Below are 26,589 nucleotides of genomic sequence, written 5' to 3' on the forward strand. Positions count from 1 at the left end.
GAGCAATTAGGCTGGAATGGTTTCTCCCTCCGTTTTTTCTCTCCTTCCGTTTTTCTCCTTGCACAGAGCAGTCGGCTCTGGGGCTGCTGGTGCTGCAGGAGAAAGGCTCGTTCTGCAGCTGGCTGGATGTGTGTCTGCATGCTCGGGGACTCTTCTGCTGCATGGGCTCACAGCGGGTCCCCTAGATGCTGCCGAGGCAGGGGAGGCGCCGCAGGCATCCCGCAAGTGTCCCTGGCCGGGATCGCAGTGGGTTGCAGAGCGGACGGGGAGAGCAAGGCCATGTCTCTCAGAGGAGCAGTGATGATCTCCCAGCCTCTGGCATCCCGTGGTTTGCAGGGAGGGAGACGCAGTGCACACTGCCTTTCCCCACCTTTCCCTCTCGTTCTGTAGGTTATTACATGTTCATTGAGGCTTCCCGGCCCCGGGTGACGGGAGACAAAGCCCGGCTCATCAGCCCCCTCTACAACATCACTGCCAAGTATTACTGTGTCTCCTTCTACTACCACATGTACGGGAAGCACATTGGTGAGTACCCTGCGGGGAAGGACAACCCCAGCCTGGTGTGGGATGTCGGGGAAGACCTCCAGCTTCTGCTCCACTAGCTATGCCTGTGTCTGGTGATTCCAGAGGGTGGGAGTCCTAGTTCAGTCCTCAAAGCGCCAGGGTGGGCTGTTGCTTTTGGATACTTGTCCCTTACCCGCACTCCAGCAACGTCAGGGTTGTGAGGCTGTTGCAGCCCATCCTCGGGGCAGTATCTCGCAGTCTTCACCCCTTCCCCCCGGCCCCCTCCTCCTCTGGCGTAAGGCTCCCTACCCTCCACAAAAAAGAGCATTGTACCTGCGTGCACTTATTTTCCCTGCTCACAGCCACAACCACTTGCTCCAGGCAGCAGGACACCAGTCTGTCCATCGGAGAGGAGGCAGAGGTGGAGGGGCTTTGTGGCACCAGAGTGCTCTGTGGTGGCTGCAGGGTGGGCCACCGCGTGGGCAGGACGCGTGTTCCCTCAGCTGTGCCGAGGACCTGTCTGCTCTGCCTGACTCCCTCCCCTCTAACCGTAAGCCTCCGAGTGCAGCGAGCACCCCAGAAGCGCCTGGCACACTAATGAGTTTCCATATCCAGTCAAGGAGCAATTGCTAATTCGTCACCTCTTGATTATAATTTCATTAATTTGAATAATAGATGCACTCTTCCCACAGCACGCTAGGTTATTAATCACCTGCTGGACTGGAGCCTGACTGAAAAATCAGGGCCCAGGCAGGAATGTGTCCGCCCTTCAATAAACGGGGTTAATTAACAGCTCTCTGCTTGGCACCGTTGATGTCATTGGGAGGGAACGCGCTCCCGAGCCCTGGCATCACATCTCGGCGTGTGTGTGGCACAGCAGAGCAGTTAAGCTGCAAAATCTGGGATCTCCTTCTCTCAGTGGGGGCGAGGCTGAAACCCTGACCCGGTGGGTGCCGGGGGGTAGGGGCTGGGCTGAGGTTCACCGAGCAGGTCTCCATCTCTGTCTTTTCTCTGAGGGCTCATATTTTCCATCTGCCCTTAGAGTCTGGTCGGAGGTGGTTTGCACCCCCCTGTATTCCCCCTGCAGATGGGCTATTCTGCACTGTCTTTGTACTGGCGGTGGCAGGTCGCTCAGGCAGAGCACTGTCTGCGTTGGGTCACACCAGGCTTTCCTGGACCTGCTGGTCCTGCTTAGCTGACAGAGCCCAGCTGTTAAGGCTGGCTGGCAAATTCCCTTTTGTTCCCTGCAGTTGTGGTCAGTCAGCCTTGCCTTCTCCCTGGAGGCTTTTTCCAGTACCTGAAGGGGGCCTATAGGAAAGATGGGGAAGGACTCTTTACAAGGGAGTGGAGTGATAGGACAAGGGTAATGTTTTTAAACTGAAAGAGGGGTGATTTAGATTAGATATTAGAAAGAAATTCTTTACTGTGAGGGTGGTGAGGCACTGGAACAGGCTGCCCAGGGAAGCTGTGGATGCCCCATCCCTGGAGGTGTTCCAGGCCAGGCTGGATGGGGCTTTGAGCAGCCTGGTCTAGTGGGAGGTGTCCCTGCCCATGGCAGGGGGGTTGGAACTAGGTGATCTTTAAGGTCCCTTCCAACCCGAACCATTCTATGATTCTATGATTCTGTGAAAGGGATCTCATCCTTTGTGACTGCAATGAAGGGTGGCCCAGACCGGTGGGAAACCAGCCAGGAAAGAAGATGATCAGGGAGGAGGCCTCTCTTGCTTTGTTTCCTTTAGGAATACAGCTATGCATCATATTTCCAAGTTCATTTCACGGGCAAAGTAAAAGCCCGTCAGCTTTTGCTTGCTTTTGGAAGAGAACCCTGTTTTACAGCTCTCATGTGGTGGTCTGTCTGGAGATGGGGTGGACTGGACATGCCAGGGAATCAATTCATTACAAGCTTTTGGCTTTTAGCGTTTTAACTCTTTATTCATTTGCTCCACCCATGAATTGCCCAGAGCAAAAGATACAGTGACTCCCAAGAGTTACTGTGACCTAAGAAAGCTGCTGAGTGCCATTTTCTGTTCCTTGGCGTCAGATGCCTTTTATATCTGTTGCTTTTTCCCTTCATACTCAAGTTTGCTGCCCCTTCCTGCTCCCCATTTTCCCCTTATTGCACAAAGGGGCTGCGAAATTTGTGCAAAGTGGATAGACTCATTAATGCCACATGATGATTTCTAGGGTGGGTGCTGCTGAGCTGAGAGCGAATAAATTATTTTAAAATTAGACTGGCTAGATAAGAGTCAGAGAATGAAAGAGAAAGAAATGAGAAAAAAAGTTCTTTTCCTCTTGGCCCGTGGAATACATGGCTTCATCTAGCGAACCTACAATATATCTGTCTGCAAATTGAAATTCAGTACCTTGTATCTGCTCTCTACTCTGGAGTTTCTTTCAGGGCCAGTCGTGATATTCTGTAATCTCTTCTGCATATTGGGGCACCAGGGTGAGACTGAGACCTCTCCAGGAAAAATCAGAATGCCTAGTAATCCTAAAATTGTCTGGTTTTCGTCATTCTCGCTATGCTACTTACTAACTCTTACCCTACTTGGTCTTTTCCCTTAGTGCCACGCTGGCGGCACTCTGGCATAGCTGTCCTCATCCCTGCGCACGCACGAACGAACCCGCGTTTGGGACACGCTCTGTTTCACCAGCAGGTCTAATGGCTCCATCTACATTTCTAATGCACGTTGCTTACTCCCTGGCTGGTTTTGCTTCTGCGGAGGTTGTGAAACCCTGCCAGAAGGCTGTCACTTGTTCGGATGGTGCCAGGCTCGATGCCCTTGGTGGCTGAAGTGCTCTCAGAGTCCCCTGGGGAAGTGGCAGCCTGCCTGAGAGCAAAGCAAGTTTCTTCAGCTCTTCTTATTTAGCCCTGGGTTGGAGGAGAGCGTCCCCTCTCAGATACAGGGCTCCTCACTCGGACTTCTACTGTCTCATGAGGAGACAGACCCTGGTCTCCTACCTGTGTCACATATGCGACAATATGAATGTAAAGGTGGGGTGGCTACCACCCTGGGCCATGTCTTGCTTCCCATATAGCCAGCAGTCCCTGACGCCTGCAGACACGGCCCCAAGCCCTGGCTCACCTAGTGGCAGCCCAGTCCTACCAAGCCAGACGCCAGCCCTGCTGAACCGGCTGTAGCACTTAGCAAGAGCGTATCAGATTGCTCCTGTTGGCAGGCAGTGCCAGCAAGAGGACATCTCCCAGCCCAAGGCTCTCTTAGCAGCTCCAGCTCCATCGTGGAAGCTCCACGAAGCTGGAAGCAAACCGAAGCTCTGTCACTATGAAAAGCAGCCGTATAAAATCCCGACATTTATTTATTTTTTTAATAAGCCTTTTATTACCTTTTCCCCCCCCTCTACAGAACTTGAAAGCTGGTTTACTCTCACAATTTGACTATAAAATATCCATAGCCATCCAGGCAAATCTTCCCTGGGAGAGTTCCCAGACACTACTCGTTTATAATAGATATGACGAAAGAGAGAGACAGAATACAAATGGAGCGTTTGTAGCCATGGTATAAAATATTCAGCAACGAGCAGAGCAGGGTGATGTCGAATATCTCTCAGCTGATGAAAGAGCAGGGTGAAGGGGAGCTCCCTGGAGGCAATTCCCGTTCTTCTGGAGTTATTCGGTCATTGGTTTTCCTTCCTCCAGCCCCCTCCGGAGCGAACATTCGCATTACCCTACAATCCTGCCAGCCCAAACACAAAAATCAGGAGGAGGGGAAGGAAAGAAATCCCATTTCCACTGGGCTTTCAAGAACGAGGGTGTCTTGCTTGCGGCAGGCACACATATATATCAAATGAGGAATTGCTTGCTTTCTTCAGGAGAGGACTGCTCCCACTACTGTCCCCTGACACCCGTCTCTCACGTCTCCTAGCTCGGTGGTGGCCGAGTTATGATCTGCACGGCCTCCTGCCCGCTGCTGGATGCTCTCACAGACCCTGCAGCAAGAGATGCATTCAGGGTCAGACCCCAGAGGGACGGTTGCTCAGAGGGAGGAGGAAATTTCAGCCACAGAGGATTTAACTTTTTGTGCTGCCATTGTGGTCCCCACGGTACACGGTGATAGCTAACGTTCCCTATCCCGTGAGCCAGTGACCGTGCTCATGGGGAAAACACTTGTGCCAAGGAGTTCCTTTGCTCACAGGAGTACCTACATGCAAGCAGTGATGTGGGATGTACTCAAACAGCTTTTTTTAGCCTCCTTCTGATTTTTTAATAGAAGTAGTCACTGCACAAAGGCTTACGACGAGATACAGCCTCAGAGAGGGGAGAAGGCAAAGACCCCACCTCAGCCTGAGGTACCTCCCAAGATGGGACTGATCAGCTGCATCCTGTAGTGAAACTGGCAGGTCCTGGGCTTCCAGAGCTGGACCTGGTTGAAAGCAATGTTGAAGACCCTGCTTTTGGCTTGCAATTTTTTGTGCTTTGAGGCTCCCTTGTGCTCTAGCAGTGTCATGGTCTTCTGCACTTTGCCATTTCCTCTCCAGCAATCAGAGAACAGGCTTATTTTCTAGCATGTGTCCAGCATCCGTGAAACTCATGGAGGGTTAAAGGTGCTGTTGTTCCAGCTTAGTGCTGACACAGACCTTATCTGATCACCCCAGCTAAGTTTGGCCTATTAATAATCGGGATGGGAAGCTGCCAATGAAATTGTAAACTACTCATGAAGGCATCCTTTTTGTAAGATTCAACACCATAGCTCCCTCGTTCCTACCCAAACCTCATTTATGAATGCAGCACCCTGCTGCTGCACACAGTTATCCAGGTGGTGCCCTGGAGGCAACTACATTGTGTTGGATGTATAAAGTTTGCCTTATATACAAATGCATCGTTCGTGAAATCCATGCCATTATCTCCAGTGCGATAACTCTACACGGTACAGATTACATCACTGGATTGATTGAGGGGAGGCTGATTTTCCTAATGAGTATGATTCACTTCCTTCTAGGCTCTTGAAAACAAGTTGCAGTTAGAGTTAAGTGAACAGTTTGTAATGAAAAAATGTATTCAATGTTTTTATTACTCCTTCTTTTTCCACTTATTCAGATGGGTTCTTGGCTTTTCTCATTCTTCCATCAATAGATGTGTATTTGACTAATGTTTTGTGCAGACATCCAGCAGCTTCCTGTGGGCTATGGAATGGGCCCTTTGGATAAACTGTGGTCTCTTCTGGTAGTATCTGCTTTTTTGTGGGGGGGAAGTTAGTCAAATACCATGATCATGAGAAAGGATTGTAAGTACCTGGCAAGATAACCACATATTTGTAAAGTGTCATTCAAGTTCTGTAGGTTCGATACAGTGGCTCTGAACCAAGGACCGTTGAAGTCATTGTTTCTCTAAAGACTTCAGTAAACTTTGGAGTAGAGCCATAGACTTAAAGATTATTAAGACCAGATGGGACCAATACATCATCTAATCAGACTTCCTGCATAACTAAGGGCAGAGAATTCTCTTCAATTACTCTCGCTGGAGCCCAGTAACTACTTTGTGTCTACACCTTCATTGGATGTTTACTTACAAAGAGCACCAACAGCATGCTTGATGCGCCTTGCAGAGGTGGGACCTCATCCCTAAGCCAAAGAGCTTGGCCTGTAAAGCTGAAGAAGACATGGAGAGGAGAGAAAGGTATTCAGATGTGGATTGGCTATATGTAGTTTTTATTCCATGAGTAATGTGTCTTCATGTTGATGCAGGCATTGTGCTTAGCACCTTGAATCTGGGTGCACTGATCCCTGCCTTTTCTTGCCCCTCACTAAAAGGGCATCACTGAATCAAGTTCCAGGTGCAGATAGCCACTGAAAGGTTGCCACCTTCCAAAGTCCTCTTCTTCTGTCTTACCAGTCGTGATCTGACCACATTCCCACTGCAGAATTTGTTGGGAAGGTTTTCACGGGCACACCCGTGACACCGGGTGTGTGGTGACACCAATTCATTTGCACATGGCCTGAATTCCCACAGATCATCTTTGCTTCTGCTCACTTGATTTGAGTCACTGTTACTCATCTGGTGGGGAGCTGCTCTATCTCCCTTCCCTTCCTCGAGGCTCTCAGCAAAGCGTCTTTCCATTCCGACGTTGCTCACAGCAGCAGCAGCAGCAGCAGGAGCCTTGCGCAAAGGTGGGTAGCTGTAAGGATGTACTGCTGCAACCTGATCGTCTCCTGAGACATCAGGTGTTGCATCAATTATTCAGACCCTGAAATTGCTAGATACAAAACTTAACAGACACTTAAGAGGAAATGGGAGCTCTCAGTGCATATCCAGCTACTCCTTTAGCACTCCCAGGTCACTCTTCTGTTCTCTCCATGGACCATTACCTATTTCACCAGAGCCATAACTGTTCAAGTGGAGACTGAAGTTGGTCATTCCAGGTGCACATCTGGAGACCCTCCTGGCTGCTCTGACAGGATAAAGGCCGGGGGCAGGGGGGGGAAGGCAGAGTGCACAACTATCTTGCACTACTTGTGCAAACATCTGAATCTGTTCTTGAGCTTCAACAAGACATGATCCTGTAACATGTAATGAAATGCTTCCCAGAAAATAAAAAAATTCTCAACAAGTGTCAGTCATCACCATTACTTCCAGGAGTGACTGCATCTCCCAAAGAGAGCTCTTCAGGGATGACAGGCACACCAGCAGTTGAACTGATGGAGTTTGCAGATCCAGGTTGGGAGTCTCACTGCCTCAGTGAGTCCCCTGGAAGTTTTCTGATGAAAGTACAGCCAGGCCTGAAACGGGAAAGAATCCTCTTGCTATAATGCATCCTGCCTCAAAGCTGGGAACACAGCCTACTCTAACAGCCTTCCTGCAGCAAACCACTTCCCAGGCCTGAAACATTCACCTCTCACGTTTCCTTGGGTCAGGCAGCGGAGGAGGCCAGAGAACGGATTTTGAGTGGTGTCTTCAGTTCAACAGGAAGAATATGCGATCTCAGCTGCTCGTTCCTGCTGTCTTGCTGCCTTCAGCATCGGACTAAAACAGCCCATCTGCTCCAAGCCCCGCAGCCGTGCAGCTGCCCTGTGCTTGGCTCCTGGGACTGAGAGACCACAGGCTGGGAGATGCTGGGGAAATAGGTTGCTAATAGGGATAGAGAAGAGACACGCAAAGTCTTCCTCAGCGTAAGTACATCTGCTTCTGCAGTGATTTTGTCAGGAACTCCCCCCCCCACGTGTATTCTGGGGGCTCTGGGAGGCTCCCTCCTCTCTGGCGGAGGTCTTTGCAAAGCCTGCCCACAGAAGGGAAGCAGACAGACTCCCCCTCTCTGGCTGTTGTGCTCTTTTAAACCTGGCAGTGTCTATGAAGCAGACTTCTGTTTCAGCTCGTCTGAGAGAGCTGAGCACAGTGCGTGCTCTCAGTCTGAGAGCTGAGCACATGAATTGCGCAAAGGACCCAGCTGCCTCTGGTGGCAAAGATGAAAGGGTCCGTTATCAAAGCTGGGAGAAGAGAGCATTTGCCTGGAGTCATCTGGGCATGTCACGAAACAGAGGGTGAACAAGGAGCAAGCAGACCTCACAGCAGCTATGGCTCGCTCCACTTCTTGAGTCTGCAAAATTGGTGGGAAGAGTTGCCTTCAGGTGGTCTCCTTCTTGCTACATTCTTCATAGTCCCATTTTTCCCCAGGCTGGCCTCTCCTCCCTAAGGTTGTACCCAGCACCTCTGGTGACCACCAGGTACAGCAAACGTAAGAGGGAAGGAGCTTCTTGGCTGCCTTCAGACAGGTTGGTTCCAGAAAACGTTGTAGGAGAAGAAAAATGGGCTGCTGCCGCTCACTTGCCTGAGGTACAGAGCAAGCGTAATGATCCTGTCCATGGGCTGGCCAGCACTACTGCCTAGGGAGGCTCTTCTTCACAGCTGCTTCACCAGAGGAGGTCTCAAGCCCTTCCTTGGACTTGGTCTTTTTAGTGAGAAATCATGGTCTGGCATCTCCAGTCCATTCTGGGGTTTGAGATTAATTTAGATGCTCTAATCTGCAGTGCTCAGCTTCAGGAGAGTGGTGAGTGATGCGGGCTGCCAGGTGAGAAGAGAGGTTGGTGTGTCTGACAAAGACCAATGCTGGCTGTCTTCCTACTCAGGACAAATAGGCATCTGATCCCACTAAATCACCCCCTGGATCTCCTTTGGAGCCCCAGAAGAGCCCCATCTGGACGTACCAAGCTCCTGTGCAGGTGGTTTTGCTAGCAGCTGTAGCTGGGGCCAGCCCCTCTTCCACATCACATGCCCCATAAAGGCTAATTTGTGTACTTTCTGTTCCCCTGCCCCACGTGCCCACCAGAAATGGCACAGAAATAGTCCCACAATTGCTCATTAAATTAAGGGCGAGATGGTGTGGTGTTTGGGAGGCTTAGGGCCACAATAAAGGCCAAAGAGGCAGCAGGGCTGGGCTGTTTTGCTGCCCAGAGGAACTGCCTGCCTTGCACTGGAGGAGTCAGGGCTTTGCAGGTGCATCCCCACCGACATGACGAGGTGCATCTCACCAGCAGGCTGAGGGAGTTGGGGTTGTTCAGCCTGGAGAAGAGAAGGCTCCAGAGAGACCTTATGGCGGCCTTCCAGTATCTGAAGGGGGCCTACAAGAAAGGTGGAGAGGGACTTTTTACAAGGGCATGTAGTAATAGGACGAGGGATAATGGCTTCAAACTAGAAGAGGGTAGATTTAGATTGAGAAGATAGATTTAGACAGAGAAGTTGTGGATGCCCCATCTCTGGAGGTGTTCAAGGCCAGGCTGGATGGGGCTTTGAGCAGCCTGGTCTAGTGGGAGGTGTCCCTGCCCATGGCAGGGGGTTGGAACGAGATGATCTTTAAGGTCCCTTCCCATCCGAACCGTTCTGTGATTCTGTGATTCTGTATTGCAGCCCAGCTGCTCAGATCTGCTGTGGATTGCCACAATGGCTCCTGCGCTGGCCGTGGGCAGGCACCGTGCAGCACAGCAGTGCGGCGAGCTGACACCTGGGAGCACAGCTGCCACCCACAGCAGCATTCAGGGGCTGTGGCTTGGGCTGGGAATCAGACACCTCATCTGTCCTGTAGGGAAGGCCGTAATCCATCCGCATTGTGCCCTGAAAAGCGTTTAAGTACAGGCTTAAGCAAGGTGGCACAGTGAATCAGACATGAGGTTGGCGAAAAGACTGAGGACTCCTGATTCTTGTCCTCTAAATGCCAGACTCTGTACCCTCCCTCTTCTGTTTTCTGGCTGAAAATTGGATGGGCTTTTGTTCTTCTGACATAGCATTATTTTAATGCTATGGAGCGTGGAGATTTTTTTTTTTCCCTTTTTTGAATTCCTTAAACCATATCCTGTTGTCCGCACTTAGAAAGCCTGTTGCAGGTCGCAAACAACCTCTGAGGGAATTTTCCGTGAAAAGGGGTGGCAGGATTTTGTTCTGTACACACAGCATCAAAGATAGAAGTCTTGTATCATTCATCTTTCTATGCCAACACTTTCTCTAATTAGACTGTGGATCAAATGAGCAAAAGAGCTCAAGCATAGCTCCATTGCAAGTCTGCTTCTGCCACATCACCATCTGCTCTCCGTTACACAGACAGGTGGGGATATGCTGGAGAGAAGGAACTGGAGCTGTAGTTTGCCTGCCTTCCTCCCATTAGCACTCGTGTTCCTCATCACGAGGCAGGCATGACCATACCTTGCGTTTACCCCACTGCCTGAATGCCCCAGGTGTCCCCCGCCACCAGCGTGTTCCTCCCACCACCACCAGTTGCCAGCCACGTGTCCGCTTTGCCTCTTTACAGCGCAGTGATGTTGCTTCTCTGCTGGTCCATTCCCTCCATCCCAAAATTCATATGCATGCCAGACAGGTCAGAAAGTGATGGATCATAGATCAATCTGTGCAATTGGCTTTGCCGCGTCAGGGGATATTGCTTCAAGCCCATCCTCATTTGACGGTGGTTTAGGAAGTCAGGGGTGGAAATGTGTTTGTTTCTTTGATTTTTTAAATCCATAGTAAAATCCAAAGAAAATTCCCTGTAGCCAGATAGAAGTAATTTTCACAGGTTTGCTGTAGGGGATACGTTGCCAATCAAAACTTACCATATTGCTGTTTATATCCCCAGAAAGTCCCAGCCACAGCAGGGAACCGGAGGCTTTGATTCCCCTGATCCCTTTCACTATAGCCTTCTCGCTGTAACGACGCAGAAAGAGAATGTCCCATAGCAATTAGCCAGCCTGTGACACGGCACCGAATATGCTCAGTGCCTCTCTAAAGCCGATGGGGATGCCTTGTAAGTAGAGGTGGGATAGTGGTACTTTCCAAACTACGATCAAGACTCCGTTTTCTCGCTGTTGATGAGCTCTCTGAACCTTTCTGCTTTGAAGTTCCTGAAGCAAGTGGCTGCAGGAAGGAATCTGTGTAGTGACCCTGTGACACAGGGGACCCTGCACACCAAGCTGGGATCAGTTAAAGACATGTAGAGATAAAGTTCTCTGTAATCACGAATGGAAAGCAGCCGAGAGGCTTTAATTGTCTTACTCCGCATATGTTAATGTATGAAGCATCGTTAGAGACTGTGAAAGGGTAAATACATCCTATCATGGCATGAAGACAACTTACATTCCTAGAAATTATGAGTCAGTACAAGCTGATGTTATTTCTCCATGTCTACCTGTGCTATGATTATTTTTCCACCCTCTGCTTTCTCGCTCTCAGAGCAGTAACTTTCCCCCACCGCACTGTGACTGAGAACACCAGCCTGACTCTGACTGCTATTCATTAACATCCATTTAAGTGAGAGAGGGAGAGAGACCTGTGTTTGTTGCGGGGATTATGAACGGTAATAGATTCTTTCTGGAGACTGTCGTTCACTCCTGGGATTTGCCTGCAGTAAGCTCTGGGCTTTTAGTTTGTGATCAGTGGTGTTACACTAAACCACGCTTAAGGGAGTGCTCAGAGCCCCTGTTAGAGAGGTAGGAGCTCTTTTCCCCCTGGCCTGGTTTTAGCCCTCATGTTGGGTCTGCAAGTGACTCTGCCAGGCCATACAAGGTCCAAGTTCTCTCCGCTCCATGTATCTCTTTCCATCCACTGGACATCTCTTGCCATGAATCATTTTCTTCATATTATCTCAGTCTGTCTTGCCTGCAGTTGAAATGCCGTGGGAATTTCCTCAAAGGCTGTCAGCCCTGGCTTTCCATTTGGATACCAAACCTAAACTGGGATTTCAGCCAGGATTTCTCATGGAGAGCCGATCTCCTGAGATCGCTCCATGCCAGAGCAGGGATCCTGTAGGAGCACAGTGGGGAGCTGCAGTGAAACCCAGCTGTGTGCAAGCCTGCGGCCAGCCCACCTCCTGGTCGTGGATCCCAACAGCCTTCCCTACCCATCCCACGGAGCTCTGCTGCGCTTGGCACAGCACCCCGGCTCTCGGCATGCAGCGTCATCCTCCCTTCGCTTCGCAGCCGCTCCAGCTGCCTGCTCTCCATCCCAGCCCTGTAAACCAAGCTGCGCCTCCACCTTGGCAGGCAGTAGCTTTTCCCCACCTGTCACGCTGCATTCACACCCCCCCCCAGCTGCCCCACGGAGAGCTCTTGAGGAAACCTCTGCCTTCTCTGCCATCCCACATGGACTGTGCCCATGGCCCTGCCCTTACAGACCCTGCCTCCCTCCCAGCACTGCCTGCACCAGCTTTTCTGGATCTACAAAAGCTATTCAATGAGACAGTGAAGTCCCCATCCTGCGGAAACTGAGAGAAGACCTTTTCTTGTTGGGAGAAGGTAACATTTAAAGGCATCCCTTGGGCTACTCTATCTGGCAGCCCAGCTGGTGCTCTTTTGTGTGAGTGCCACTCTTTTGAAATGCCAGCTCTGGTCTTAAAGGCAGCCAGCAGAAGGTACGGCTTCCTCTCCCTGTAATTGATTCCTCGTCACTCATCACTGGCCTTTATTCTCCCTTTTGATTGAGAAGAAGGGATAATACAGATTACAAGACAAATGCGAAGATTGCCTTGTATGGGGAGAGGTAACAACAGGCTTGCTGGTGTCCTAGGATTTCCCTTGTGTTTGTCTGTCTCTGGGCAGCTGGAGAGATTTAGCAGCAGATCGATGGCCTGCCTTTGTCTGTGCCTCACCAGCAGGTGCCCTTAGACAGGTGCCAGACACATCTGGTGGGGGGCATGAAGAAGACAGAAACAGGTAACAAAAGAAATAGGTAACAAAACTGGCCAGCTGGATTTGGACTCTGATAGAGGAAATTGGGCATGTCTGTAGTATAAAACCAGGCAAAAGGGGTAGCTGCAACAGCTGGCATTGGAGAACATCCCAGATGGGCCTTTCGTATCTCGACTGATGGAGGTCTGGGGGTTGGAGAGCAGGTCCCACTTTGGTTCTTCTTCGGTCTGTTACTACAGGAAAGGCAGAAGAGCTCAGGCACTTCCGTTCCCTAGTGTCTTTTTTCTCAGGTCTCGTCAAATGTTTGCTATGTTTCTGAGTTCCCTTCTAAGTGAGTGAGTGTTATTATCCTCCTTCATTATCATCATAGTATCACGTCAGCAGATAAAAGTAGGTAACAGCAGTTTGCTAAGGATCATGTGGCACATCAGTTCAGAGCTGTTAATGGGCTCCTCACATCCCACATGTGCCTAGACCATGCAGTGGCCACCTCCTGCAAAGTGGGATTTGGACACATAGTCTGTGCTCTTGGAGGGGCATCTTTCAGGCATCAGGTAGCTGGTTTGGTCTAAGCTTGTGTGACATGCTGAAAGCTACACAGGGAGTGAAGATAGTTAAATAAGGCATGAGATGGGCATTGCTAGATTGCATGGAGGTAGCTGTGGGCAGGTGTGAATTCACCAGAGGTCCGCAGCTACGGATGTCAATGTCTACATAGGTTCCACCTCTCTTTTTAGCCAGAGACTTAATCTATGGATTTTTATGACTGTAAGTGGGATCCTGGAACAACATTTGATTTTTGGGCAGTGGGCTGAACCCAAAGCTTTCCCTTGGAATACACAAAGCCTTGCAACGCTTGTTCCATCACACAGTTGGCTTTTGGGGCCAGACTGAAAAATGGCGATAAAGAAACTCTGAGCAATCGGAAAAATGACTTGGAGCTTTCTGTAGTCCAGGACTGCAATGTTTTATGGCTGTGCTTGGAGCTCAGATCTGAAGGTTCATTTCCAAGTACCTCCATCACAGGCTACATGCCCTTAAACTTGACTGACAGCCTGTGGCAGACCGACACACGGTAGAAGGGAATAAAGTAGAAGACCTGCACAGTCTTTAACATCTACAACATGGCAGACCCAGTTCAGATGGGGTAGAGGCTTCATCCCTGTTTAGTTTGAAGTCCTGGAGACTCTGCCATGCCTCCCAGAAGCACATTCCAAGTGGTAACATTACTGGGAAAGGGAGGTGGTGTGGTTCTTTCCCAGCCTCAGGAAGGCTGGGAAACTTAGAAGGGATTGCAGGTAGAGTGATGAGATCTGTCTCCCCTTCGCAGCTCCGACTGATTTGTAAGACAGTCATGGGCATGCTATTCAACGATTTTGACCTTTGGTTTTCCACGTGTAGACATGGGTGGTGAAACACTGCATGTTGTGGGCAGATAAGGGAGCTTCCTTTCCAATTGCAAACCTTTTGAAGAATGCCAGCTCATATTCAGTGCTGTTCTATTAGGGAATTTGGGGGCCGAAAGGTTAAAACTTTTTTTCCTGATGCTGCAAGGACACGGAGCTGTCAGCCAGAATATGCTCAGGCTTGGTTTGGGTTTAGGCCAGGCATTCACAGCCAGTCCTTTGAGGGCACTAATTTGCATTCCAGATGCTTCTCTGGGTCCCTTTCTATCTCGCCTTCACTTTTTTCCTGGGGCATCAAAGTTCATTTGCCGCCTGATTTGTCCCAGTGTTGGCTGCTCAGCCAGACTCTTGCGCAGCAGATCCTAGCTGCAAGTCCCCAGATGAGGGTAGAATAGACAGGGGTTGTTTTTAATTCTTGCTTGCTGGCAGCTTCATGTTAATGCTTCACTCACGCTCAATCCCTCACCTCACCGGCTCTGGCATCTATAATCAGCTGCTCTGAACACACTCCTGTTGACAATGATCTGTGGGGTTGTGCAGTTCCTGCATGGGCCATCACTTTGGCCAAGGGCCTCTGTGAGGACCAGGTATCTTTTCTAGAGAGACTTTCCCTCGTAGGAAGCTCCTGAGGGCAGGAAAGACACCAAGAAACCAGCAGCTCAAAGCTGAATTTGCCAGAGGCTCCTGTAGGGTGTGCTCATGTAGAGGCACTTCAGGGCATGCTCTGAAGGGCAGAGATTGTAGGTTGTTGGTTGGTTTGGGGGTTTTTTTTGGTTTGGTTTTTTTTTTTGTGTGTGTGTATGGTTGGACTCAATGATCTCAAAGGTCCTTTCCAACCATGAAGATTCTATGTAATGTCTGTGTAGTGACTTCTTTTGTCCTTGGCACTGTGTTTCCTGGAGGGAGATCCCGCTTGCTTAGCTCTGTCTCCCCAGGGTTGTGCAGTGCCAGCTGGTCTTGAGAGAGAAAGAAACAAGCTATTTCATCTTGTGTTGTGGTGTGCATCCCAAACTGGGTACCGCTGGGGAAGGGAATTGGATACTCTCTCCGTGTCCCATCAGGCCTTCATCTATTTTTCTCAGCTAGCCTTAGTGCTAAAGCTTATGAATATTTCCAGGCAATAACATGCCCCTCTTTCCTCAGTTCACTAAATTACACACATATTTCATTCTTTTAACCTTTTCTTGTAAGTCACCCTCTCAGAATCTAAACATTTCATCATCTTTATTATGCATCTCTGAACTCCTTGTGATGTATCTCTCGCCTTCTGACAGCCAGGCGCTCGATGGGGGTACTTCCAGGTCCCTGTCCTTCACACAGGGCCCCCAAGGCTGATGTGCCAAGAATGAAGAATTTCAGGGGATCATGAAGTAGGGAGGTTATATAGGAAAGCCTCTTTCCCTGTCTCATCCCCTGATCTCTCACTGCTGCCTCTCGGAAGGGTGGATCCATGCAGGAATGCAGCACCCCAAGCGCAGACAGACCATGGACATAGAAGTGAGGGTTATTATTGCCTCTCTGCTCTCAGGTGTAATATGTCTGTGTATGGAGACCAGAAACACTGAGGAGCAGGAGCGTGACTAGAGTTCTGATTGATTTTTTGGTTCGCCAGCTGAATTGGAAAAAAAAAAAAAGAGAGAGAAAAAGTGTTTCAGGTCAACCTTGAGTGAATGTTTAAAAATGTTTTTCCACTGAAACAAAAAAGGAAAAAAAGTCAGCTGAGGGGATTACTAAAAAGATGCTGCAGGAAGACAAACTGAGATGGTTTCATTTGTGGGTGGAAGGTAGGGGGTTGTGACACAGTTTTCAAAGTGAGAACTGGAAATGCTTTGAGATTTGTTGGCTTTGGTTTTGGTTTAATGGCAGACGAAATCTTTTGGGAATTGCCTTTTTTGAAAGAACTTGAAGTCAGTGTTTATTCACAGGGTCTTTGCGTCCCTCTGAAAACACGGGGCTGGGATGATAGAGGCAGTGCAGTACAGGCAATGCCAGACAGCTCCAGCAAGGACCAGCTGCTTGCTCCAAGGCTGCTTCCAGGCCAAATGGCAACTGAGGACACAGGTTGTATTTCTGCAGCTGATGGCCAGGGCAGAGCGAGGGCTGTAAGCTACATAGCGTACATCAGGTGTTAGGGGTGAACAGGGAGAGGCAAACATGTCTCCTGGGCTCCCCAGTTCAAGTGGGGTGGGGAGAAACTGGTGCAGGTCCAACTGAAGGGGCACCAGGATGGTCGAACCAGGAGGAGAAGTCCGGGGGAAGAGAGGTTGAGGGGGCTGGACTTGCTCAGCCTGGCAAAGTGGAGGCTGCTATCAGCCCTCAGCCCGCTACTGTTTGAAGGGCAATTTCACAGATAATAGGGCCAAAGTCTTACCAGTAGCATTAGACAATATAACAGGGAACAGCACCCACACCTGGTAGCCCTGGAGGTTCTTGCTGGACATTAGGAAAAGCTGATTTCCTCAGAGGATTTGAAGACTTGGCCAGGCAAAGCCATGTTGCCCTGATGTAGAGCTGGAGACAGCTTCATGCAGGAGGTTGGATGGGATGCCTCTGGAGGTCACTTACAGCTTGCATTTCTGCCACCCCCTTCTTGTGCCACCCCAGCCATGCTATGGACCGCTTCTTCCTCATTCTGTCTTCATCTGGGTCTGTGTCCTCCCTTGGATAGCCCAGATGGATGAAACATTGCCAGTGGCGCTTGCCCATCAACCCAGGAGAAAGCTGACCCCTTCTAGAGGTTACTCCTGGTGCTCTTCAGGCTGTCCCTGGGCCGGCTGGGGCATAGAGCTGTGGCTTGAGGCTGAGCCCCAGAGCTATGCCAGGGGTCAGCCCAGCACCTCTTTTTTCTCTTATAGGCTCCCTGAACCTGCTAGTTCGCGTGCGGAACAAGCGAGCCATCGACACCCAGGTCTGGTCACTCAGTGGGAACCGGGGGAACATGTGGCAACAAGCACACGTGCCCATCAACCCACCCGGGCCTTTCCAGGTAAGTCAGGTCCGCAGCCAAGCAGCCGCCTGCCACCTGTTCTGTCCACATGCCATGGGCTGTAGGAGACTTCCCAGCAAACATCTGCCTCCGTGGCACAGGGGCTGGTCAGGCGCAGGGAGGGCACTGGGAACTCTCCACCCCCAGGGCTCACTGGGGCCAGGCAAGAGTTAGTGGATGCACAGAAATCAAATCCACTTCTCTCCGAAGCCGTCCAACTTTGTTATATGCTAGCATCAGTTTGGCACTATACATTTTTCTGATTATTCCTGGTCTGGCAACTGCTTGTCAAAGAGCACCTTCTGGTACCAGGTCTGTGCGACAGCTCTGTTGGTGCTGGGGGACGCTGGCCTGTTGGTGTACAGTGACTTTGAACGCTAGAGGTTTTTTCTAGAATGTCCTGTAAGAGCCCACTCGCACTGTCCCCCTGGTTTAGGACTGTAGGACAGCCTGTGAATATGAACTGGGCACTCTGTGTCTGCTCGTTGAGTATTTTACGCGTACCCGGGCAGTGGGCTGCTTTGTTACTGAATGTTTTATTGCTGATGTTTTTGCCCAACATGCTGCTTCGCTGTTGTAGGGCTGTTTGTGAGAGCTGGGTCTGTGCAGGCTGGTAAGTGATGGCACTGTGGCAAAGCACCCAGCACGATTTTGGGTACTTTAAAATAACAAATAAGAATTTAGTTACTCTTGCAAGCGCTGTTCGGTGTTGGTTGGTTTGTTAGTGCAGCGCGCTTAATAAAGCAGAGGTCTACACGCTCATTTATTACTCTACAGATGCTCAGCACACAGGGGTAGGTCCCGTAAGCAGTGGGGTCCAGCTCTCCAGACCCTATGAGTACTGGAGAAACAGGGAGGAATCATTCACTTGGAGACCTGATAAGATCCGGTCTGTGCCCTGCTCACTGCTGCAGAGCTCCGCAGCTCAGAAAGGGTCCTCCACAGCTGCAGCTTCACGCCGCACTCTGAACCATGCTCTGCTTGCAGATCATCTTCGAAGGTGTCCGGGGCACGAGCTATGAGGGGGACATTGCCATCGATGACGTCACTCTGAAAAAGGGAGACTGCCCAAGGAAGCCAATTGGACCAAATAAGGGTGAGCATGTGCGTGCCTCAGAGGAAAACGAGTCGGTGGGAGGAGTGCATACATGAATGCACGTGCTAGCGATGTGCAGCTAATTTCAGAGCACGTTGACATGTTGGTGGGACTCAACAAGATGGCTGACTCCATCAGCAGAAGTCATCAGAGGGGCTGTCAGACTCTTGAACTTTTCTTTACAGTTGTGAGTTAGCAAGAGCTCAGAGGAACAACCAGATCCTGTAGGGACTGTGCTGCCAGACACCAGCATGCTGAAGTGTGCACCAGTACGTTGGGTTGGGGGTGTCATCACCAAGCAGCTAAAGGCTTCTGCAATATCTCATTTCCTGAAAACCCTGGATGCGGGAGCTTTGGAAAGGGAAAGACTTTCTGCAGGCTGTAATGGCCTCTGCAGCATTAAGTCAGTCTTTCTCCAGGACAAAAAAAATCTGCCTTTTGCGGAACGGAGACAGGGTGGGCTGGGATTCTTCTCATTGACCTCTGAGCAGAGAGGCACAGCCAGGCAGGGTATTGCCCATGCAGGATGGGGGCAAGCTACCTGAGCTGTACATCACCTCCCTCCCCATCCTGACAGTGAGTGCTTGAGCTAAATCCCACCAGCCCCTTTCCAGTCCATCCACATCATCCTGGTGCCAGCATTGCCAAAATGGAGACAACCCCGCTCCCACTGAGGTGCACTGTAGGTTGAAGCCATAGCAAGGCACGTAAGCAGTATGTAGGCGTTAGTCCTTGGGTGGGAATCACTGGTGTGCCTCGTGCCTCAGTCCTGCCTGTCCCCTCGATAACGTGCCTCAGGTGAGCAGGAGAGCAGAAGTTCAGAGCATGCAGACCAGAGCCAGACAGGCACTTGTGAGCAAAGTTCAATTTGTCTTATTTATCTTTGAAGGAAAAAAAACTTGTTGAGGAACAGTCACTTTCAGCAATTTTCTTAACTCCAAAGGTGAAGGGGGAAACAAAACATTAAAAAACTCAGAACACCCTAAAAAGTTCAAAATTTCAGGTGCAGTTAAAGGTCTGTTTCAGCCTAGGATGGCCAAGCTGTAACCAAAACACAAGCAGAACCTTTTGTTTGGCTGGAGTTCAGTCTTCTGGGGAAGAGAGGAAGGTTGGATTGCAACAGTAATTAAGATTCAACCTTTTCTCCCAAGTTGGAAAAGAAATAATTTTGGGAAATTAAGAATGTCCAGGGGAGGCTAGAAAGATCTCCCAATAGATCTGGGAGGTGTTTTGTGGTTTGAGGCGGGGGACATGGAGGAAAGGCTGCGACACTGATGCGCACTAACTTATTTGATGAGGTCTGGATCCGATCCATCACTAATTCTTTTTCTCTCTTCTTGGCTGGCAGCGGTTGCTCTTCCAGGAAGCAGTGTCCCGGCCCTGCACAGCCCTTGTCTTTGTGGCCCATTGACTTTCTTCCTTTACGTGCTGCTCAGATGATGGCAAGCGAGCGCTCCTGTCTTCAGACCGAGACATTCCTGCTCCTTTCCTACTCAGCCACCTCTGCTCCTCTTCCTCCCCTCCTCACTGGCACACCAAAGTGTCCATATGTTACCAAAGACTAACAGGCATGACCACGCAAAGGGATCTGGTTCAGAACTGGAGCACTCCTTGAGAAAGTCATAATGTCTAGAACAAAATTTAAAAATAAAGACAAAAATTTTTTAAAAGCACGTGCACGAGAGAGAGAGTGAGAGAGGAAGGAAGGAAAGAAACAGAAACACACAGAAAAGAAGGAATGAAAGACAAAAAATAGGAATGAAGAAATGTGAAGAGCAAACGAAGGAGGAAAAAAACACCCCCATGTTTCCTTGGGAATGTCGGACAGGGCGTCCTCAGGGAAGTGGGAACTTGTTTTAAACAAACAAACAAACAAAAATATATTAAAGCACAAATTTCTACCAGAACAGTTACCTTCTTTACTGCAGAGCCCACAGCTTAGTGGATGATATACCGCAGTACTCCCCTTGTCTCCCCATGCTCTCCCGCTGGCTGGGGCTGCCCCGCTCCGGCTGCAGCTCCCTGCAGTAACGCCGGCCTCGACCGTGGGGCAGCAGCCGCCCCCTGTGCCGGTGGCCGGAGCATCTTGCCTCGCACCGCATGTGCTTCAGTGTCTCCATCCACCCGTATCTTCCAGGCTCTCATGTATTTAATTGCCCCCTGTGTGGTTTGCTTTGGCCTTTCCCCACCGCTCTGTGCTTCTCACTCGCCAGCCTGAAGAACATGGAGCAGGAATGGACCCATCACATGGACCACGCTGAGTGGTGGAGAAGTCCCGGCTGGATCCGGCTGCAGCATTGGCCTCTGAGCGCCTCTTTCTCTCTCTCAGCACCTCTTGATAGGTGGAGAAACTGAGAGAGCAGGTCCGAGCTGGAGGCAGAAAGGTGTCTCTGTGGGGCTGAGGGATGGGGTGGGGGGGTTGCGATGGGATAGGGTGGGAAGGGGGGAGCAGTTGCACATTGGCTTCCCCCTGTGAATGCTGGGATGAGAGTCACCTCAGCCCTAAGCCCAGGATTGCTTCTCTACCTTTCTTTCATTACCCGTTTATTTTGGTCTTTTGTTCCATTGCTTAACTTCCCCCACCTCAAACTTTTTTTGGATTATGGGAAAGAAACGGGCATTTCAGTCTTCTTCAGCCAGACAGCAAGTCCCGTGCCCATGACCCAGCCCCCGGGCCAGCAGTTCAGGCAGCTCCGATATTGTCCTCTCACCTTCCGAGGCCTTTTAGGTCGCACGGTGCATTAGGGGCAGAGTGGGTGAAGCACAGCAACAGCATCGCTGCTCAGGGGAGAGGTGGCAGAATTTTGTCAGCACGTGCAGTCTTGCAGACACTCACCTTCCACTGCCAAAGTGGTAAGCAGAGGAGCTGAAAGGTGGAACAGGCAGGAAAGTGCCCCGAGAAGGATGGAGGCAGGAAAGTTGACCCAAAAGAGGGGCTTGAGCTCAGTTGTGGCCCTGTTTGCCACTGAAGAACAGGGGAACAGACGGGGATGGGGGAAATTTGCCTTTTTCCTGCTGACATCATGAAAGGGTAAAGCTGGTGTCTCTCTCTGCTGCAGACCTGCAGCAGGTCTGGCCTGGCCTCCTCAGGGTGGAGGCACGTGCTGCTCCAGATGAACCCCCAAGAGAAGGGTCTGCCCTGCGCTGGCCAAGTGGGAGCTGTGATAGCTTTGTTGCAACTGGAAGCAGCTCTGGACATGATTTCTCTCCCTGCACAGGGCAGAGTCAGCCCCACAGGACTGTGGACTGGGGCTTACTAGCCCGCGCTCTGGCATTTCAGTTAAGTGGGACTCTTCCCCCTAAGGGATACCCCATCCGAACTCTGTGTCTGGGGCACCACAGATGTACGATAAGCTCTCTCACCGGACCCCCCAGTATCCGTAGCTCCTTCCCCATTTCTGATGAATACATCAGCTTCTCTGACACAACTGTTTGTCTAAAATCACCTGAATGTATAGTTGCCTCCTGCATTGCTCAGCTTCCAGCAACAGGTAGTGCCCCATTTCCTCCACTGATGGGGAGGGGAGAGCTCTTAACTCCCAGGAGATCCAGTTTGAAGTCTTGAAACCCAGCTCTCTCTAGCTCCTAGAAGGGAGTTCATCTGCACTAACGCTCCTCGTTCACCACTGGAGAAAGAAAGGACATCTGCTCTGAGGGACAAGGGGACCTCCTTTACAGGGGGCCTTGCAAGACTGCGAGGGGATGGTACGGGTCTCCCTTGCTCCTGTTGCTTTTCTCCACTTCCAAGAATGAGGAATGTGTCGGTTCTGCTTCCACTCCTCCCTCCAGAGCCTAGACCTCAATCACAGTGAATATTTGACTGGGAGACCTGCATCTGTCTCCCAGGACCAGGCAGCGTTGTGGGATGCTGCGGGTGCCAAAAGCGATTCTGCTTCTTGCTGTCTGTTGCCATTTTCATAGGCAGCCAGTGCCACCATCATCTTTTAGCTGAGCTCTTTCAGTCTGATGCTCTTCCTTTCCTCCATGTTTGTTGGAGGCCAGAAGTCATCACCTCCCTCCTGATAAGAGTCCGCTTTCATTCCTAGGAGAGGGATGCTGCTTTCCAGGGGCCCTTGGGTGCTTCCTGATGGCTCCTGATCTCAGCAGCAAAACTTTTGTTACGTTGCTCGTTCCAGAGTGCTTTTGCTGGGCGGAAGTTGAAGACAGGAGCATTTACCCATTGGTAAGAGATAGCCCAGGGCAACCATCTCACCTTCTAGGCTCTGAGGCAGAGACCCTTGTGGCTTTGCTTCCGCTGGCTGCCTGGCCAGGGTTGCACGAGCGCGTTTTGCTGATGCTTGGTGGGCAGGGGAGGTGCTGCCTGAAGGTTCAGGATCACGGACAAAGCATTTTGTATGACGCAAGTGGCAGCAAAGGGTCACTACATTTTTAGAAAGGGACACCTGCAGGAAGGGTGTCCATGCCCTGCTGCCAGCGAGGGAGGATGTAAGTGCCTCGCCAAGCCGACCCGCTGCACAGGGGGCAAGAAGCCCGTTGGTGGCAGTGGGTCCAGGGCAGAGCAAGAAGATCGCTCCAGCCAGAGGTGAAGCCTTCTCCTGCCCTCAGGTGTGAGCCCATCAGCTTCAGTAAAAGTCTCAGGGAGCCCCTTTCCACCTAGACCTCTGCTCCTTTATTGCTGGCTAATAAGCATCTGGTGGTGAGTTTGGGGGAAAGTCATTAACCTAAGTGCTTCAGCTTGTCAGAAATACCGAGGATGAAAGGAAGGACCTCATTTCCCTGGCAGATGTGCTGAGAGAATGTAGCGGAAGAAAGAGGCACTTCAGCAGCAGTGATGAGAAGCTGTGCAATGATGGGGCAGGGGCAGGCAGTGTCCCTCTGCTCTGGGGGCAGTGGTATTTTGCGTTTATTAACCCAGCCCCATGCTTAAGGGGACAATTCTCCTTGCGGTGGTAATGCATCCCAGGTGAGATATAAAGCCATGCTTCTTACCCCGTGCAATTAAAGATCCCCTCACACTTTTCACAGTGTTCTGGCTAAATTACAGTCCTTAAACTTAATTACAGACTGTCGTCTTAAATATCTGTTGTAGTCCCAACTGGGTACATTATGTTTCTCTTCCTGGTGTTTTATGTTGCTCTGTGCCTATCGAGTAGCTGCTTTATTCCACTCCAGAAGTGGCTGCATTTCAGTGATGGTGGAGATTATTCCTGTACATAGGATGAAAGTCCCTGCAGAAGAAAAGTGCAATATAAATTTAAGAGACTGCTTTTATTTACAAGGAGACCTCTGCTTGGTAGTTGTAGAAATACATTAGGAAGAATGCTGTGTGGGTGTTAGCCGACATATACTCAATTTCTTTTTTTTTTTTCAGGGTATAAAACAGAAAATATGTGAGTGTGCAGGCTCCTGGGTATAGGTTGTAGATATTAGAAGTAGTGAATGCTACTGTGTAGTTACAACTGGGGCTTACAAAGAAACTTTCATTCGAAACCTCTTTTGGTAGCTGTTCGTTGTATTCTGTACCTTTTTTATTATAATTTTCCACAGTTCAGTGCAAGTCCCAATAACAGGTCATCAACAGGACTTTAATCCGTGGCTTTTAACAATATGAACATCAATTCCTACCACTTGCTCTGAAAAGCAGCTCCTGGCTGGTAATAGTAATAGACTATTTTTCTCCCACATAGATCAGCCGCTGGAAAGGGATGGAGCTAATGTGTTACATGTGATGTGGAGTTAAGTAATTTGGAACACCTGAGCGCAACTCATCCCAGCTGTATGGGAGTGAAAAAACGTTTCATCTGTATGGAAAAACTTTGCATAGTGCACACAAAGGGTTCGGAAACTCCTCAAGTGAAGTGTTACAATTGGCATGCGTGCAGAGATGCCCCGGCACAGCCTGAAGAGCAGCTGTACCAGCAGCAACATGGAACCCTTCTAATGGGAAGTAGCTTTATCCTGGAAGGAAATAGGGCGGCAATCAGGGAAAAAGCAAGGGGGGAAGTTCAGATGTTTAGGCTGGTAAATTTCTCACAAGAATAATTTATGGATGTATGAATGAGTGTAGTAAACATGATACAAATTGTATTTTATTCCCTATTGCTATTCAAAGTACGGAAATTTAATTTCTTTCTATACAAAATCCTGTGGGCGCACTACACCAGAACAACAGGAAAATGCTTTAGTACCAGAGGGAGAGCAGGGTCTGGATTCCTCCTCCCCCTCCTCCTCCTCCTCCGCAGCCCATCCCAATCACCCTGTGCCAGGAAAAGCACCCTGCTTTTGGGTTGGTGCCCTGCACTTCTCAGCCTGGGAGGGACAGTGACCGGGAGCAGCCACCAGCACTGGTGGGAAAAGCATCCCTCCATGGCACCATCACTGCCCTGAGCTCTGTCTCCAGTGTGAAGTGGTCCCTGTGCAAGGCGCTGGCAGGAGCAAGCCCTGCTCCCCCGTAGCTCTCAGCGAGGCTGAGGCAGGGAGTTTTACCTATGGGAATAGCCAGGGGGTCCGTCACGCTCCCCTGAGGGTCCGCACCTGCCCCAGGCAGTGACAGGCAAAGGAACCAGGGCATTTTCCTTCCTAGATGAGGTAAATGGTATCACCTCACCCCCCTCGAAGAGACAAACTTTTGCCTTAAAGCAGAGAGCTCAGGGAGGTGCTGTTTCAGGGTGTTGCTGTTTCAGTCCCCTCCGTCTGTCGGAGCCATGCAGATATCCATCTTTCCCTGGAAGTGCCGCACCCGTTTGCTTCCTGGGTGCCTTTGGATGGCCTTCCAACAGCATTCTGGGGCCCCTAACATAAGGAGGAAGTGGACCTGTTGGAGCGAGTCCAGAGGAGGCCATGAAGATGATCCGAGGGCTGGAGCACCTCTCCTATGAGGACAGACTGAGAGAGTTGGGATTGTTCAGCCTGGAGAAGAGAGGGCTCTGGAGAGACCTTATGGTAGTCTTTCAGTACCTAAAGGGGGACTATAGAAAAGGTGGAGAGGGACTCTTTATCAGGGAGTTTAGTGATAGGACAAGGGGCAATGGTTTTTAAACTGAAAGATGGTATATTTAGATCAGATATTGGGAAGAAATTTTTCACTATGAGGGTGGTGAGGCACTGGAACAGGTTGCCCAAAGAAGCTGTGGATGCCCCATCCCTGGAAGTATTCCAGGCCAGGCTGGATGGGGCCTTGAGCAGCCTGGTCTAGTGGGAGGTGTCGTTAAGGTCCCTTCCAACCCGAACCATTCTATGATTCTATATTGCAGCCCAGCTGCTCAGATCTGCTGCAGATTGCCACGACATCAACATGGGTACAGCCCTGTTTGCAGAGGCACCAAGCAGCAGGACCCTCTGCGGGCTGCAGGAGAAGACAGGCGTTGCCGCCATTTGTATTTGCTTTAGCCCCACTGATAACTGCTCATCCTGTTCAGGCTGGGAAAACATTTAATGCAGACAAAAGGCATTTGCAGCCAAAGAAGTGCTGGAGAGCTCTGGAAATTGCATTTTAACAGGACCCAATTTACACTATGTGGTAATAACTGGTGGCTGGTGGTTTCCAGCAGGGAGCTGAATAGCCCCAGTACACTCAGCATCCCAAGTGATAGCTGTGGTATATATGTGTTCTTCAGTACTCCCCTTGGAAGCAAGACACATGCCAGTTTGACTCACCATCTGCCACCACCTAAACACGCTGTGGGGGGATTCTGGCGTCTTCTGATGGCTACTTATGGTCTGGTATGGTCACATCAAACCAGAGACAGCCACTTGTGCCCTGGAGGCCTTACACATCCCAAGGAGTACTGCAGGACAGCCCAGGGCCATCGTCACCCAACCTGCCTTTCCAGAGAGGGCAGGGATGCAGCTTGTAGGGAGCTGTAGTCTCCAGGGCATCTCTTGCCCATGGAAGAGCAGTGCCACCCCACTCTGTTTTGGCTGTGTGAGGTGTGTAGGCACACACCTAGGCATCTAGACATCTAGACCCTGGGTTGAGTATAAGGTGCATGCTCAGTTGCTCTGCCATCGAGCAGCATTCCACAAAAGCAGAGCGAGCTCCAGGCACTGACAGGAGGTTAGCGAGGTTGACCATGTCCCTGTGCTGTGTGGCTGCTGGGGATGGGGGTCTCAGTCCCACTCATAACTGCCTCTGGCACCTGTTATGCTCTGCATCACCTGAATCTGGTCTGGCACCTTCTTCATCTCACTCCCCCCCGCCCCAGCCCTGGCACAGCCTGAGGGGCTGGTGAGGCTGCCTGGGTGGTGGTGGTGGAGTGGGAAGACAGGAACACTCCAGGGCATGTGTTGGCTCCATGAGGCATCTAGTGTAGGTCACATCCTGGCTTCTTCAAAGGAAAAGAGGGCTCATAACAGCCCCCTGGGTGGCTGAAAGGATGGAACAGGGCCTGTTTGTGTCATTCTTCAAAAGGAGAGGGGAAACCCAAGCTCCACGCTGCGTTGCCCTTCATTTCACTGGTAGCAGACAGTAGTCTCTGGCCTGCAGCTGCTGAGATGCTAGGCGATGGAGACTAAAG

The 26,589-nt window shown here is 50.5% G+C and overlaps 1 protein-coding gene across 1 annotated transcript in view; it reads left to right on the top strand.

The window, feature by feature from the left end:
- The window catches only part of MDGA1 (MAM domain containing glycosylphosphatidylinositol anchor 1), a 145,377-nt gene extending 125,711 nt beyond the window's left edge, over positions 1-19,666 (top strand). Inside the window, exons 14-17 of the mRNA XM_054195985.1 lie at positions 391-525; positions 16,886-17,016; positions 18,004-18,112; positions 19,461-19,666. Of these exons, the coding sequence (XP_054051960.1) occupies positions 391-525; positions 16,886-17,016; positions 18,004-18,112; positions 19,461-19,552 (467 nt within the window). The 3' untranslated portion in view covers positions 19,553-19,666. The remainder of the gene's footprint in view (positions 1-390; positions 526-16,885; positions 17,017-18,003; positions 18,113-19,460) is intronic.
- The last annotated feature ends 6,923 nt before the right edge of the window (positions 19,667-26,589 follow it).

The sequence above is a fragment of the Rissa tridactyla genome, chromosome 3 (genome assembly GCF_028500815.1).
Source record: "Rissa tridactyla isolate bRisTri1 chromosome 3, bRisTri1.patW.cur.20221130, whole genome shotgun sequence".
Taxonomy (NCBI): domain Eukaryota; kingdom Metazoa; phylum Chordata; class Aves; order Charadriiformes; family Laridae; genus Rissa; species Rissa tridactyla.